Source organism: Periplaneta americana, chromosome 14 (genome assembly GCF_040183065.1).
Source record: "Periplaneta americana isolate PAMFEO1 chromosome 14, P.americana_PAMFEO1_priV1, whole genome shotgun sequence".
In the NCBI taxonomy this organism is placed as follows: domain Eukaryota; kingdom Metazoa; phylum Arthropoda; class Insecta; order Blattodea; family Blattidae; genus Periplaneta; species Periplaneta americana.
In genome coordinates, this window is record NC_091130.1 from 95,759,183 (window position 1) to 95,776,952 (window position 17,770).

The window sequence follows — 17,770 nt, forward strand, 5'->3', positions numbered from 1 at the left end:
CGATTTTCTAGTGTTAATATGTAATATTAAGTGGTATATTACCTAGCTGACAAGTTTCGACTTTCATTTCAGTCATCATCAGAACTAGTAAGGTCCTTCCTTCTTCCGGTTTATTCAGTTGTTTCATGCACTCCCGAGCAAAACAGCTGAAGAAACCCAGAAGAAGCAAGGACCTCACTAGTTCTGATACGATTGAAACGAAAGTTGAAACTAGTCAACTGCGTAGGCTACATCCCACTTAGTTTTTCATATCAACACTAGAAAATCGTTATTGTAATTAACTGCACTGACTGGCAAAAAAAAAAAAATCACTTCGTACGAGGCGTGTTCTTAAAGTAAGTTCCAAAAGGGTGTAGTAAGTAAACAGGAAGATTTTTGTTGCATTGTATTCCCCACACTTCAATTACTTCTCAACATAATCTCCACCATTATTGAGGCATTTATTGAGTCGTGGCACAAGTCTTTCTAGCCCCTCATTGTAGAATTTTCTCCCGCCTGCGATGCGAACCACTCCCGCACTGCTGTTTTCACTTCATTGTCGCCATCAAAATGTTGACCACAGAGGAACTTCTTGAGGTGCAGGAAGAGATGAAAGTCACTTGGAGCCAAATCCAGGCTGTAGGGGGGGATGGTCAACTTGTTTCCAGCCAAATTTCGAGATGAGATTTTGGGTGTCACGAGCTGTGTGTGGCCGAGCGTTGTCATGAAGCAACACAACTCCGTCGGTCAGCATCCCACATCTCTTGTTCTGAATTGCGCGACGGAGCTTCTTGAAGGTCTGACAATAGATTTCTCTAGTAATGGTTTCACCCCGAGGCAAGAATTCGATGAGTAGGACTCTTTTCTGTCCCAAAAAACAGTGCACATGATCTTGCGTGTTGACATGGTTTGTTTGAATTTCTTTTTCCTTGGCGATGCAGTGTGCATCCATTCCATGGACTGTTGCTTCGACTCAGGTGTCATGTGAGACACCCAAGTCTCGTCACCTGTCACGATATGGTAAAAAAACTCATCGCCTTGCTCACTGTAACGTGTGAGAAAGCTCAATGCACTGGAAGCTTGTTTGGTTTTCTGTTCCTCAGTGAGCATCTTGGGTACCCATCGTGAGCACAATTTTCGATATCGTAATCGATCTATCACAATTTTGTAGAGAACACTCCGCGACATTTGTAGAAAATTCAAGGAAAGTGAAGAAATTGTGAACCTCCTGTCCTCATGAATTTTTTCATCGACAGCACGCACCAAATCGTCATTGATCAAAGATGGTCGACCGGTACACTGCTCGTCATGCACAGAGACGCGGCCCTTGTTGTACTTCCTAACCCATCTCCTGACCATTCCATCACTAATGGCATCATCACCATACACCTCACAAAGTTGGCGATGAATGTCAGCTGGTTTGATGTTTCTCGCATTCAAGAAACGGATAACAGACTGCATCCCACAGTCAGTGGAGTGCTCGATCACTTTAAACATTTCAACTGATCACAACTAACCACACACACGCACTGAAGCTCTGAAACTGCATGCACAGCTTGCCTGAGGACTGAAGAAGAAAACATGCATGCGCAAAATAATGACTGAAGCGATGCAACGGCTATAATTGAAAACGGAACTTACTTTAAGAACACGCCTCGTAAAAATCTAATTATTGTCAATAAATACTAATTTAGACAAGAGTGTTATTAAATTGAGTAAGTTTTACGACTAAGGAAAGATGTATTCAACATTTTTGGAGATGAGTATGATGCTAAGATGTCATAAAATCCCACTTATGAGCCAAATACTAGCCCTAAGTGCCAGGCTGTGTGCTTTATGGTTCTACAACACGGATCAGCATTGAAACCTTTTACTTCGGAATATAAAATGCTTTCACGTGTTAAAGATGTATAAAACCTTTTAAGTTTTACAATTGTGCAGTGACCGCTATTGATGAATTATCAACGTGTAGCATTTTCTGTCATAAGTCAACATTTTTCTTCAGTTTCTGTTTTGAATTTGATAAGTTAAGATGCCTCTTATTCGAGAAGACATTGCGAGAGCTGTCATGTTGGTTGAGGATAGATGAATAATTTGTTTTGTGGCTAATGCCATCAGTGCATCTTTCGGAAGCACCCAACATGCCCTACGGTCAGTGGTGGCTATTCAAGTGAAGTAGGTGAGGACCACCTTCACCCTTTTTTCGTGCTTTAATAAAATAATTACATTTTATCAATAAATTGAAGTAAAATGCCTTCCTCACTAAATCATCTTTTGCTCTACTTTTTAATCTGTCTTGTTTGGCTTAATCCACTCAGTTAACCTCCTTCTGGAGTACTTCAGAAGAACCCCTCACCAGTCAGGCCACGTGACTAGCAGATCAGGTAGTGAGGGATGTGGATGCTGAAGGTCCAAAGAAGACTTTCCTTTTCGCCTTCAGTAAATAAACCCAGTTGCCATGACAACGACTTGCTTACTGTGAATTGCCGACCTTTTCTTGGAGGCTATTATGAAAGTCTGTTGAAGGCCATTCATCTGGTTTCTCTCTTTTCGTACAAACAATGAACCAGGATGGCTAACTGTAATATTTTGTAACTAAATAAGAAAACATAAAATATTGTGTACAGAAAGTAAATATTGTTTAAATTTAAGATATAACGTATATATTTCGGTATTCTTTTAATGTTCGCATCTCTTGAATATTATGTTTTGTGTTGATTTTGGAATATTTTGAGTATTACGTAAAAAAGAAAGTTGGTATAAAATTTGAAACTACATTGCAGTCTATACGTATTCTTTGTCGTGAAAAGTGCAGTGAAATGTTATGGTGTTAGCAAGTGTATTAATACGATGAAAACATGAATTCGTTTAACGATTTAGTGTGTAATCTTTTGGAGACAGCGTTCTCTCGTTGTTCTGCAGAAGATAAACAAGATGTTCTAAAATATGGTAGACCAACACCTCACATTAATATACTGTAACTGTGGAGTGAAGTGTAAGGTAAAAGATTTGAAAGCAATTTGAGAAACGTAATTTCATCCCTATGGGTTTATTTGTGGTGTTTGATTTTTTTGAAGCCAAGGCATAAGTAAAACTCCTAAAATATATATTTATTTACCTGTGAACTTCAAATTTTATCAGAGCATAAAAATGCAATGTTAATACAACACACCAAATTGCATTGGTGAGATATTAACTTTTGATTCAATTTTTAATCACTAAATTTATATTTCATCAATATGCACCATGTGATGAACGGTTTCAAATTTATATTAACCCTTAGAAGCCGGAAGATTTATGCCACTATTGCACGCAAATGTCTAACTCTTAACCACGGGTTCGTATACTTGCATAACCAGGTAAATTCGTGTTGGGTTCGTTAGCTGAGCAGTTTAAGGCGCCCAAGATATGTCCGGCCAGCATATCATGCCTAAGATCGCAGGTTCGTGTCCCAGCCACTGCAGTCAATTGAGCCTGTGGCAAAGGATGGGGAGGGCCCATGTAAAGCAATCTGTGTAATGATACGTATGGAAGCTGATGGGGTTTCAGTTGACTGTAGTTGAAATGATTTTGCTCCTTTTTTAAGAGAGAGAAAAAAAAACATTACAAGAAAAAATTTTTTTATAGTTTTAATCAAGTGCAGTGTCCTTAATGTTATATAAAATTAAAGAATATCAATGTATTTTATATATAACATACAATTTATAACATATTATATCACGCCATGACCATAATACTAGCTGGCCGCTATAATGGACGCATAACTCCTAAAGGTTAATATCAAATGTAATAAATTAAATTTAATATTTACCTCATAAGACCAATATAAACAAACTCATCTGAGGTTTTTAAGAAACTGTTGTTACTTTTCTATTAAAAATGTTTAAATATTGATATGATTTTTTTTTTTTCGTATTTTATATTATCTGCCAAAGATTTTTTAAAATAATTATATGATCATTATTAGCACTATGAAAAAAAGCCCAAATCAGATTTTTAGTTCAGTATATAGGCTATATACAAAATTCCACAAAATTTAAAGACAACTGTATGAAAACTGTATTGTATAATGGATTTCGAATGCAACAAAATGCTGAAAAAAATATTAGAGAAAATGAATTTCAAAATGAAAATGTGAAAAAGTGTTGATTATCATCATCCTTACCTCTGATTGAGGTTCTGGCTGATATGTACTTCTATTATCAGGCAGTACTCCACACTTGACGGTATATCTTAGAGGAACAACAATTATTGTTTGTATACCTCTGAACTCTGATTAGTAGCTAGTCGGCGATGTATGCAATGGAGGGAGAAAGGAACTGGCCATCCTACCCAATTATCTCCTGGTTTAGTTGCCTCATGAGTGTTGCATTGTTGGTGTCACCTGTGAGATTCAGACCTGTCTTTGGACAGTTGACTAAACAACAACCATCATCCTGTTGCCCTAGCACAGCGGTTCTCAACCTTTTGAAGATTGTGAGCACCATCCACACATAATACTAAATGAGCAAGCACCATGAAATAGAATATGTTCGGTAAGTCCTATATGAATACATAAATTAAATAAATAAACAAATATAATTTCAAAACACACATACACGAAATGATATCCCTGAACTTGAATGTTACTCAGAATTTTACTGATGTCGAAGGAGAAGTTGCTTGTAGCTACACATAAATGAAGGGTACACGGGAAAAACGAACAATGTCACAATGCTGTTAAGGGTGATGTCATTATCTAATTCACTGTATTACTACAAACTTTAGTGTTATTTTTACCAAAAGTGGTGAAGGGGAATTAAAACCACGGATACACTCATCATTTCCTTCATTTCAAGTAGAAACATCAATACATTTAGCAGTAATATACTGAAATAGATCATTATCTCACCCTTAATGAAAATGTGACATTGTTCGTTTTTCCCGTGTACCCTTCAAATAGTTCTGCAGATGTGAATTGGTTAATCGTGATCATGATTGAGGTATTTCATAAACTATAAGTTTTTTTTTTTTTTTTTTTTTTTTTTTTTTAAGTATGTTGTCCCAAACATAGCCAGACATTTGAGAGAAACATTCCACAGTATTTGGAACATGTTTGTATCATCTGCTCCTCAAAGGCTATGCATTTTTCCTTTTTAAACAAATATTTCAGCGTTAAGGAGGACTAGATATCTATCAATTGAAGTTCTACATGAGCAACCATATTATTCTCTTGAATAATCTCGATTTTTATGTTGAGTCCACATTGAATTGAAAAGGAATTATATACCATGTGAAATACAGGAAGGCCCATTACGCCCCTAAAATATTATAATGGCTGAATAGGAACACTATTTGTTCTGGCTCGTACAACAAAGTTTGAATTGAAAAATGGACCCTAGGAGCGTTCATGCTCGTGAGCACTCTTTTACTCGCACGACGAGAACACCAAATGTAATTAAGAGCACCATGGTACTCGCGAGCAACAGGTTGAGAACACCTGCCCTAGAACTTTCCAGAGGAGGACACCATATTAAAATAGAAAGTTTATTCATAATAAAATACTGAAAAACTAAAAAACATTTGCTTCCATTTTCAACCAAAATTTCACCGATGCCATGCCTTAAGTTTTCTATTAAACAGAATATTGCTTTGATTCATGTGTAGCTGCATGACTTTACTATTATATTGGAACTCGCATATTCTGAAGTTGATTAAAATATAAATACAGTTTGTGAATATGTTTGTGATTTTGAATTTTGTTATGGGAAAGTAATATTTCTTCATTTCTTGTGGAGCCTATGATTTTAATTTGACGTATTGTATAAAATGTTATGTTAGATTTTGTCTTTTTTATATCATGTGGACTTCTAGTATATATTGCGTAGAAGTTTTGTTGTAACAATGAATTCTTCGGTGTTAAGGGAGCGTAATCTCCGAAAATGTTGCAAATTTGTATGTATTATTATATGCTGTGAATTTCTTGAAATTTAAGAAAATTGTAATTTATTACATTAATCTAATATGGCCACCGTATAGCTTACAAAATCGATCGCAACGTCATCAATGACGTCACGGCCATCCATTGATTCCAGGAAATTACTTAGAATTCTATGGCTTTTACCTAATTTATCTGGCACGAGCCACCACTGCCTATGGTGATTCTGTGAAATGGATACCTACCACAGACGACAGGCATCAGGGATGACAGATTTCTGATTCTCCACGTCTTACTATATTTCAACACAGCTGCAATCTAGGCTAAAAATCATCTCGAAACATGAGGAAGTTCACTATGAGTGAGAAAAATGTTAGACAAAAACTCCAGGAAGCCAATTAGACTTCAAGAAGACCTGCAATTTCTCCATTTCTCACCCCCAGCAATGGGCAGTGTGATTACATTTCGCACATCAACACCGGAATTGAACTGTGGCCCAGCTGTCAATGGTGCTGTTTATGGATGAATCATGAATTTTTGTTCCAGTCACCTGATGATAGATAGTACGGATAAGTCTTGGGGAGCGATATTCGCCTTGCAACTTCTCCAAAAGAACACTGTTTGGAGGTGGCTCTGTCATGGTATGGCATGAGGAGCTCAAACAGAGCTTGTTTTCGTCGATGGAGGCACGCCGAATGCGCACAGATACATAGTAAAAGTGTTAGCAGAACATGTAATCATTTCACTCCCTTCGCTGATGAAAATTCATCCTCATGCATGACAATGTCCACCCCTCATGCTGCTCGCTGCATGACGGACTATCTTTGTCACATCGGGATACTAACCCTGGACTAGCCAGCATGTAGCCCACATTTAAATTCTATTGAACACCTGTCCGACATCGTAACTTCGACACCCTGAACGAAATGCAGAAAATACTGAAGGAGAAGTGGAACCTCATCCCTCAGGAAACGTGCACGACCTGGTGGTCAGCATAATGTGATGAATGAAGGACATCAATGCCACTCGGAGTGGCAATGCACAATATTAGGGCAACATACTTGCACAGTGACAGTTTTTAGTGGCATAATCATAGGTGGAGAGAAAACCGTTTCTTTGGGAGGGCAAAGCAAAACCATCGAATACCGATATAATGGGATTATGGGGGACATCATTTATCTTCTCCCCCCATTATAGCGTGACCTTGGTACAGTATATCGTAATATGATCATTTAATAAAGGTATTAGAAAATAAAGTAAAATTGTAACAAAATATACAATTTTTTTTTTCCTCTTGTAAGGAAGAGGGACCCGAAGGCTTGCACTGCAGCCTGAGGCTTACTGTGCTTACCACTCCTATTCTGTGAATGACTGGTTAGTCAAACGGCCGCGCTCTTGTACAAGTATAGCACGCCGCACTGTGAACTTAACCTGGGCTATTGTGTGGATGATGACATGTGAATTAATGATGGCGAAATGAGTCCGAGGTCCAACATAAAAAATTACCCAGCAATTCTCCTTCAATTGGTTGAGGAAAAACCCCGGAAAAACCCCGGAAAAACCCCAATCAAGTAACTTGTGTCCAAACCGTTCGTTTCATGGCCAGATGTGCTAACCATTACTCCACAGCAGTGGACCAAATTTACATTTACTTTATCTGTTTATTTAAAAGAGCAAGATATATGAAATGTGAATTCTAATTATTTTATTTAACTTCGTCTTTAAATTTAACCGGGATCTCTTTTCTTTTTTCTGCTTCTTCACGTGGCTGCTTGAACCCCTGCAGAGTTCTAACACCAATACAGGTGTTACAAAAGAAATATTACAGTGCTTCCATTCCTCAGATGAGGTATAGAAATTCTTATACATTCAGAAATTTAAAATAAATATTACAATCCAGACACATGGTCTGAACACAATAATTAGTCAATTTAAGCACAGAAACTTAATCATAAACAATAACAAGAAAAAACTTTTGAATTCAATATTTTCTAACGTTAATAGAAAAAAAAAAGTGTTTCGGCCAAGTTTGGGGGCAGTGCCCTCTCATGCCCCCCCATAACTCCGTCTATGGGAATAATCATGTTTTAATATAAGCCACTGTCTCAATAACTCCATGAAATACATTACTTGAAATTTGTCATAAATTAAAACACTTTAGAACCTTAAAATAAACTATTTTACAATTCATTTTGTTTTCACATAAATCTAATTCAATATAATAAAAGTTTCAAGTTCAATCTACAAGATTTATCTTTTATATTATAATAAACTGCAAACAAAAAAACATTTTAATGACAGAAATGACGTGCACAGGATACAATCTGACTTCATTTTGCAATGATATGTCTGTGTTAGAATGTAGAAAAAATAAAGAATAAGCTAAAATATTATTAAAGTTCTTACAAAAAATTAAGTATCCACTCATTTGCTTCTCAGTGTAGCCTATATATATTTTTTAAGTTGGTTATTTAACGACGCTGTATCAACTACAAGGTTACTTAGCGTCGATGAGATTGGTGGTTGGGGAAAACCTCGGAAAAAACCCAACCAGGTAATCAGCCCAAGCGGGGATCGAACCCGCGCCCAAGCGCAACTTCAGACTGGCAGGCAAGCGCCTTAACCGACTGAGCCACGCCGGTGGCTGTCAGTGTATATTCTTAAGTAAATTCGTCTGTATTCTTTCAATTTCTTTTCATTTTGAAGTGATATAAATGTTAAGTAAACATTCATTATTTAATGTTGTTAGAGTACTGGTACTTTATCCCTAATTAATTAATATAATTTATGATAACAAATTAAAAATTAGTGAAAGTCTTACTTTGATAATTCCCATATTGTTTCATGGCGTATCGAACCATCCAAATGTACATGAAGTTCAATCTGAAAAAAAAAAAATAGTCTTCCATTACAAAAGAAAAATTGCTGAATTATAATAAAATTGTCACATTCTTCTTCACTAAATACTTTGCAACGAACAGTTTTTCCTAACATTTTTGTGGAAAATAAGTAATTGTTTAAACGTGGACAAAAGAGACTCCTAATGTTACATGTACAAGAAGGTTTGATTGATATCTGTGTATTTGGTGTGGGAAGAAATTCATTAAAAACAACCAGAAATTATGAAGTGAAACAAGAAAAATCACAGTTTACAGAAGAAATCTGTTTTGTAGTTATTCTGTTCATTATGGATCAAATAAATATATTGCAGATCAAGGCTTCTTCCCTTTGGTAAGAGTTGTTAACTAATTGAGCTGTTATGTACTGTACTGGATTTCAGTCATGTCAGATGCAAATTCATTAAGTATTGCACTAGTATATCATTAGATATCTAAAGTCCTATTGGTTGACATAATGTATGAGTATTACATGAATTTTTGTTACCTGCTTTGCTAATTATAATTTATTTAGCTCGAAGATGCTATAGACTACATCTTAACGTTTCTAATCTCAATTAATAGAAACATTGTGGACTATGGTACATATGAAGGGGAGGTACAGACAAAAAACGATCGGAGTCACAATTCTCATAAGGGTGATGACATCATTTAATTCAGCACATTACTGCCAAATTTATGTGTTTTTCTTATCAAAACTGGTAAAGGAGAATTATCACCACCGATACAGTCATCCTTTCCTACTATATCATTAAAAACTGCAATAAATGTTACACTAATATACTGAATTGAATGATAACATCACCCTTACGAAAATTGTGACTCTGATCGTTTTTTCTTTGTATCTTTCATATGTATATCCTTTGTATTGCATTAGCCAAACTGAAGAAACTGATAATTTTTTACATGAAGCACTGTTTCCCCAAACAGTTATTTTCATATCTCGGTCTGTCAGCATTATTTTCTTCTAAAATATGGCTTATTATAAAAGAACGTGTCCATATCTTGGTCTGTCAGTATAATTTTCTTCTTAAATAAGGTTTATTATAAAAGAACAGCTGTACTGCACATTTTATAAATTAGCAATACCTTATCAGGAACTCATAAAATTTAATCCCTTCATGTCTCTTTACAATTATTTCATCTTCTTAATAATGTACACATTAAGAAAACATACCCGTGATTGTGGGATTTTACTAATCATTCCTCTCTTGGTAGGAATCATATTGAACTACCTTTTTAACATTCACAACAATAGCACTGTACTTTTCTATTAAATAACCACGCTCTTAAATGGCATAAATAGTCAATTAGAAGCTACGCTGTCAGAATACAGAACATTAAAGTGGCCTTCAGTAGTTTTGATATCAAAATGCGATTAGCAGTTATCTTGCATAACGTCATACCTACATAAGATAACCATGTCCTTGTCTTTACATTACGTGTATCTAAAATGCGTGACAAAACGTCCAAATTTAGTTGGAACAATCCTATTTTTTCAGCTTTTGCTCTGCCTTTCTTTTCTTTTTCAAACCTCGTATATCAGAACAAAAACTGTCCCGATTTTCACGATCACAATTTTCTCTCGTCCATTCAATCCTTTTGACATTTTCTATGTTGTCAACCTACATCATATCCCACAAGTATCTTATTTTCTTGTCTTGTTTGTATCGCGGTATCACACGTCACTTATCCACGGCAAGATTCTTTCGTACGCTGTTGCCACTTCATTATTGTTGGTCACTTAAATTTGTTTTTTGTTTTTTTTCGTTGTTGGCAACACAATAGCATCTATTAAATGCTTTATGGTTGTGCCAGAGCCTTCTTTAGGCTGGTATTCATAGTCGACACTTTCGATTAAAGTGTCCTTTGGAAGACGCGAAGTATCACTTTTCCGTTGCACAGTCGACACTTTGGTGCAAAAGAACACTTTGGATGAAAGTGTAGTTCCGACCACACTTTGAGCCGAAAGTGGCACTTTGTATAAAAATGGCGGACGTCTTGGAAGTTGTCGAATTATTAGAACGTGCGGAAGAGATGGCACAATTAGTGGACGATGTAAAAATTAGAGATGGGCCTAAAGACAATCCCGTGGAATTTTATAATGATATAGAATTAAAAAAAAACGGTTCCGATTTGATAAAGAAACTTATTGAGATTGCTTATATTTTCGATGACTGGTTGACAAAAACGAATAATAGACGTTTGCCAGTGCCTCCAATAATACAGTTATTGACTGCATTAAAATTCTATGCTACAGATATGTACCATACATTTATATATATATATATATATATATATATATATATATATATATATATATATATATTATAGTTCAGGTATTTCTGTAGTAACATTCGTATATTTATAACCTCAATTCGATGAAGTGATATGTAGGTAGATATGCCTATATAACCTATTTTTTACTACTGAAACGAATTTTTTAACTTAATAATGTTAAACTAACTTCAATCTAATGTAGGCATAATTATTTTAAATTAGCATTGAGAGACCTCACGTGCCTGCCTTCTAAGCAGATTCCATAATTATATTGGGTTTAAAATTATTTTGATTTTTGTTGACTACCTGCATTTTGAGATAAGATTTATCTTGATGTTGATATAATCATTACTGTTTTGATAACGGTAATATATATATTTTTACGCCGGTAAGCAATACATCTACTGTCTCTAGTTAATGTGCAGTCATAACCTCACCATGAAAAGAGATCTCATACTATTAGGCCTATTTTGTTTTGCATTGTAGAAACATTTGGCATTCAAAATATTCCTGAAGAGCAGGCAATAATGGAAACGAGAGAGCGAAAATAGTAGTAGTAGTAGTAGTAGTAGTAGTAGTAGTAGTAGTAGTAGTAGTAGTAGTAGTAGTAGTAGTAGTAGTAATAATAATAATAATAATAATAGCAGTAGTAATGTGTTTATCTCATTCTTTTTCTACTTCTATTCACTATTCACGAAAAAGACAAAAATGAAAATAACGGAAATAACACGATATATCAATGAAGCAGATACTTATAAAACCTAACCTAACGATATAAATTTAATGATTTTATATATATATATATATATATATATATATATATATATATATATATATATATATATATATATACACACACACAAAACTTAACCTACTCAGTCCAACTTAACCTAACTATATAAACTAATAGAAGATATGTAGGCTACAAAATCTAACCGAACTGTATAAATCAGTGGAACGGATACATACAAAATCTAACTTAGCGACATAAATCAATGAAAAAGATATGTACAGAACCTAATCTAACTATATAAATTAATGAATCAGTTATGTACTGTACAAAATCTAACCTAATTTCACCAGCAGTATCACTAACTATTTAATAAAATGTTATATGTCTGAACAGACTGAAATAATCTAAACTATCGGCAACAAAAACTAGAAACAGAAATAAAACAACTTTAAATATATATTTTCTTCCTCGCGCAATCAATAGGCTCCCAATTCAAATCACAAGCATTGTAATTTGTAGGCTATACGTCATTAAGTTACAAGCCGGGGCCATACGTCGGCAACACTGTAATTAACTGTCACCCGGAGGCTGACCGTACAGTACACGTGTTTGTGCTAATGCCGATTTTCAATGTAAATTAATATTACGATATAAGTGTGTGTCGATGGAATTATGTTTGCGGTCGTACCAAACGTTAATTGTTGATGTATTATAAACTAAATGGGTGTTGGTGATAAAAAACAAGACAATAAATGAAAATAAAATGGTTGCAGTCTTTGGGAATTTTTACGGTTATGGGTGACAAAGTAATTGACTATTCTATTAAATATTGTATAACCACATTTTTATATTCTTATTTGTGGTTTGTGTGTATCAGAATTCTAGTCAAATTGTTGGGTCTCGCCTGCTATATCAATAAAGTTACGCCGTTGGTTTTCAAAGTCATTGTAAACAGCTGTTTTGTGATCCCATAAATGTTGCAGTTTTGTTGAAGATTCGCAATGCCTGCTATACGTCAGAACTATCTATAATTTGTAGATGCATATAATCACTTTGTTGGTTTGGTCAATGTTATTTATGTCCCGCCCACTATAGAGACATAGGCCAAATTTACACATTTAGTATTAACTTGTTGCTTCTTTAACAGGTTGGGTTTGGTTAGTTTAGGTTTTTGTTATAGCCTACCTTGCATATACGATTATAGCGCAACATTGGCAGTGATAAAAGTGAAATATTCGTTCAGTGGGCGTTGGATACTCTACATTCACCCTCTATTTACATCCTCATACTTTTATTATAATAGGAATGTCAATAGTTTCTTCTGTTTACATTTTATTTTAGGCCTATTTGCATAATTCACATTCTTAGCTTGTTTTCTGTAGTTATATTTATTTAAAATTATATTTTAAAAAGTTTATAACAAATAATTTAGGATAACAGTATTGTTATGGTGACTGGCCAGGTTCAAACTAAAACTGGCTTCCTGGACATCTGAAATATTTATAGAAAAACACGACATAATCACATGAAATTAAAATGCATATGATATCCTACACCTTTCATGTCAGAGGTGAAACAACATTAAGCGGCAAAACATTGTCAATTTACTAGCCACATAATTGTTAATTGATTGGAATAGGGTATTGCGAAAGTACGTCATTATTTTATTTATTTTTGGTACAAGTAACATTTCTTTAAGTATTTATTTATTTTCCCTTGTACCATCAATAAAAAGACAAGTGTGTTTTTATTTTTTTTTTAATTATAAATGTAGTTGCTACGACACATAGGCACACAGCACTTTCTAGGCATCTGAAATATTTGTAGAAAAACACGATAGATAATCGCATAAGATAATATTAAAATATATCCTAAAGCTTTCACAGATGAAAAACCATTAAGTCGCAAAACATTGTCAATTTGCTAGCCACAAATTTGTTAACTGAATGGAACTTAAGAATACTGCGTAGGAACTTACGTCTTTATTGCATTATTGATTTTATTATTTTCGGTACAAGGATTATCTTTTTTATTTATTTATTTACCTTCGTACTATCAATAAAAACATGTTTCTTTCTGTAATTATTTTAAGTGGCAGCCTTTGTATGTAAGTAGCCTACTTACGCCGTATTTTGACGTATAGCTAATTGATTGCAATAAAACACTATTTTCGAACCCGTAATAATTTACATCACTACTCTGAATCTTGATCTTACCTTTGTGCATGAAGTAATATTGAAAAAATACGCGTTACGCATAACGAAAGCAATGAGCAAACACATTATCACTCTAAAATCTCCCGCCTCCACTCTGCGTTGCCAAACCTACCCATGCCCCGGCTTGTAACTAAAGAAGGCTCTGGTAGTATACTATTATAACGTCTTTGGGTTGTGCTAACAGAAGGAGATACTTGTCAACAATGTAACGCAACTGTTTTCCCTGACGCTTGCCGACAATGCGGCGCTCTGATTCGTTCACGTGACCTCGCGCGCTTCTCTGGACCCAAAGCCTGCTAGTAGTAGAATAAGAAAACAATTAAATTGAATTAAATAGCAGTTTTCTTCTTAGTTTAAAGACAGTAAAATGCCGCTGTATTGTGCATATGGTTGTTACACAAAGCAAGAGAAATGTGTACATCTTTATCTGATACCTCGAGGGTAGAGAGAGACAAGAAAAGAAGAAAAATTTGGGTGGCAAGGATAAACCGGTACAAATGAACGCCATCTAAACACTCCCGATTATGCGAAGTAAGTATGGTATTAAAATGCTAGTTTATTTCCTCGCAAATGGTGATTATTTCCTATAAGTAATATAATATAATACAATATAATATAATATAATATAATATAATACAGGATATCCAAATTTTTTTCTCACGGATCACTTTCGAATTCCAAAAAAAGTTCGGGTTCTCCAAATAAATATTATGATAGACTTGGTCTAAACCGTACAGGCACTTTCTTTAGGGGCTTAAAGGGTTATAATACACCCAATGTTCTTGTGAGTAGTATTTTAGACAATCTTGAAACGTTCACATCAACTGAATATCCCTATTTTACATCGACAGCACAATAATTACCATGCATAGCCATTAATTCATGAAAACAGTAGAGCTTCCCTCTGGTCTAATACCTTATAATGTACCTTATAATGTATAATGTACGATGATATTGAATCCTGTGTTTTGACGCTCGATTTTGAAAATAAAATTATCATACTAGGTACGAATTATATAAGAATAAGTAATATAAAATGGATATGCTTACACTGAAGCTCTATACTGCTGTTTACTAGTATTTATATAAGTTAATTTCAGTGATTGCGTGCACAGCTATAAAAATAATGCTTTGTAATTTCTGTCATGAAGAATGTTGCTGTTACCTCGTCTGACAAATTTTTTTGAAGTTGGAGAAAATCGAAGTAAGTTAAATTCTCTCGCTAGTGCGACATCCAGGCGATGACGGTATTCTGATGTATTTTCTTTGTCACCTTTATTATTTTTATTAGCCACCGATCCATAGAAATGACACTTTACGAAAATTAATAAACTTAATATTTAATAAGTTTATTATGCTGGAAACTGTAGCATACGGCTTTTCATACACACATTACACAGATTTTTAACACAAACACATGGTTGAATATTAATAACTAATTATATTCTTTGTCAGGAAACTCTATGATCTTTTCCCTCCGAAAGGATCCATTTTCACTGTTCGAAAAACGTATACTTAACACTTCACTTCATACTAAATTAACACAAATTAATGTAGAACAGTCGAGAGTGACTATCGAACTGCACTGATGATGAAGCTGTCAGACAAAAAATTGACATTTAAATTCAAAGAAATACTGGAGAAGGATTTTTAGAAAGCTGAAGGACAAAAAATCTCTCCTTTGAAAGCAAAGTGGCACATATAGACTAAGTCTCTTCAAAATAAAATCTTTGTTACACGTGCACTTAGAATTGGGAGATGAAAAAAAAAAACATAAAAACGAGACATGACGGTCTCACAAGTTCAATGAAAAGAAGGAAAAAAAAAAACGGCAAACCTTGCCCTTCAACATTCTTAAAAGTAGAGACTTTCATCCTGTAGAAGAAAGGAGTTATCCATTTTTAAAGTTAGCCTACTGTTTTCGTAACGCGGTAAGTGGGTTGGGCGACACTTTCAATGTTTCATTTTAGAAATTCTGTGTCCATCATTTCACTGTGGCTGTCTGACGATCACTAGAAGAAAAAGAATTGCTTGAGCTATAAAAATTAGTTTCCTTTTAACATCTCTCTTTAGTTACAGCTTACGGAAGGTCAATATTTTTCTTTCCCTTTTATGACTCTGCCTTTCCGAAACTTTTACGATCATGCATGCTACATAGCGAAGAGGAGATTTTCAATGTAAGGTTACAACACATTATTGACTGTATAACTAAAAACTTTCCTCTAAATAAGTCTCCGAACATATTACAGATATTTCTAAATGAAACAAAATATGATTTTGTTATTAATCAAAATGACATGATAAATCGCAGATTCCCTGGTATCTTTTGGCGGATTCCTGTGGATTCGCTGAGCTCATATTGGAAAACATTGATATGATATGATATGATATGATATGATATGATATGATATGATATGATATGATATGATATGATATGATATGATATGATATGATATATAAAATAAATCAATAAAATGTAACGTAATACAATATATTATAACATATATATTATACATCTTAATTATATTATGTATGATATATAATTAAATAATAAAATATGTATTAGGCCTACAGCTTTCTTATTTTTCATAATATTTTCCATTTTAATATGAGACAGGCTGGCACTAACGAATTGCAAACCAGCACAGCGGAGGAATCTGCAGATTTATCCATTCCACCAGAAGAATGCAGCTATGGCCTGAAGAAAGATTCACAGGAGATGGAGCAGGAAATTTGTGTGCATCAACGCCAGCTTGATCTGATCAAAAACAAGTTTAACAAAGTCTTGACAGAAACTGAATCACTGACAGAGGGGTTAGATAAGCCTCTAAATGATGACAAAATATATTTCATAAAAAGGGATACAACAATACTTGCAGTAGGTCTACATTATACTAGTACATTTGAACTCCCTTCTTTCCAGAGCTAATACGCGAACAACATGTATTTGCAACACTTCTAATTGAGATATTACATTTAAAAGTGCATAGCGTCAAGCGTGAGACATTTAGCTAATGTCAGTATATTTACAATTGCTATCAGTGCCCTAGAATGGAATTTGCAGCATAAAACAGAGAGAGAGAGCGTCAATTTCCCTATTCCAGCAATGTTAACAGAGCGAGCGCTTGGGTCCAGCCGCCGACCTTTGCGGTACTCTGTCTATATAGAGCTCTATGTTCAGGTTACTGCCCAGCGACAGTCCTGATGTATTTTCATATTTGTGATAATTGGTACTTAATATTAAACCGGCACACTCACAATCATACAAATTTTCACACTTTAGACACCCAGGGAAGTCCTCTTCTTCAAGAAAAATTCACCGAGAGCCGAGCTCGGGAATCGAACCCGGGACCTCCTGATCTGGAAGCCTGGAAGCCAGCATGCTGACCAACAGACCACGGAGGTAGTCCTTAAATTTGTTGCACGTGCTTTCAAACCAACGCGGTAGAAGCACAGTCTAATACATACAGTCACGCAACTCATACGTATAAAATATGCCAATTTTTGACAGCTGGCGCGACAGTAGCCCTCTAGCGGCAGGCAAGTTAAAAGTGTGCACACGACATATGATAACACATCACAAAACGGGTTTTGCGTAATTTATTTTATATTTTTATGCTATACAGTAAGTGTATATGGTTCTTATTAATTTTACTTTAGAATCCTGGAAGAATTTCACACGCAGTTAATCTACAATGTTTCAGAAGCTGGGAATAAGAGTAATTCTTTTTGCTCCTTACAACTGAAT

The 17,770-nt window shown here is 34.7% G+C and overlaps 1 protein-coding gene across 21 annotated transcripts in view; it reads right to left on the reverse strand.

Annotated features, from left to right (window-relative positions):
• Positions 1-17,770, reverse strand: part of LOC138713596 (adenosine deaminase-like) — a 106,603-nt gene that overhangs the window by 59,811 nt on the left and 29,022 nt on the right. For 8 of the 21 annotated variants that reach the window (XM_069845795.1, XM_069845787.1, XM_069845790.1 and 5 more), the window contains exon 2: positions 8,718-8,779. Coding sequence is in view for 8 of the 21 variants with exons in the window: in XM_069845787.1 (XP_069701888.1) it covers positions 8,718-8,779 (62 nt within the window). In the remaining 13 variants the exon portion in view is untranslated. The other 13 variants (XM_069845806.1, XM_069845803.1, XM_069845802.1 and 10 more) reach the window with 13 other exon arrangements.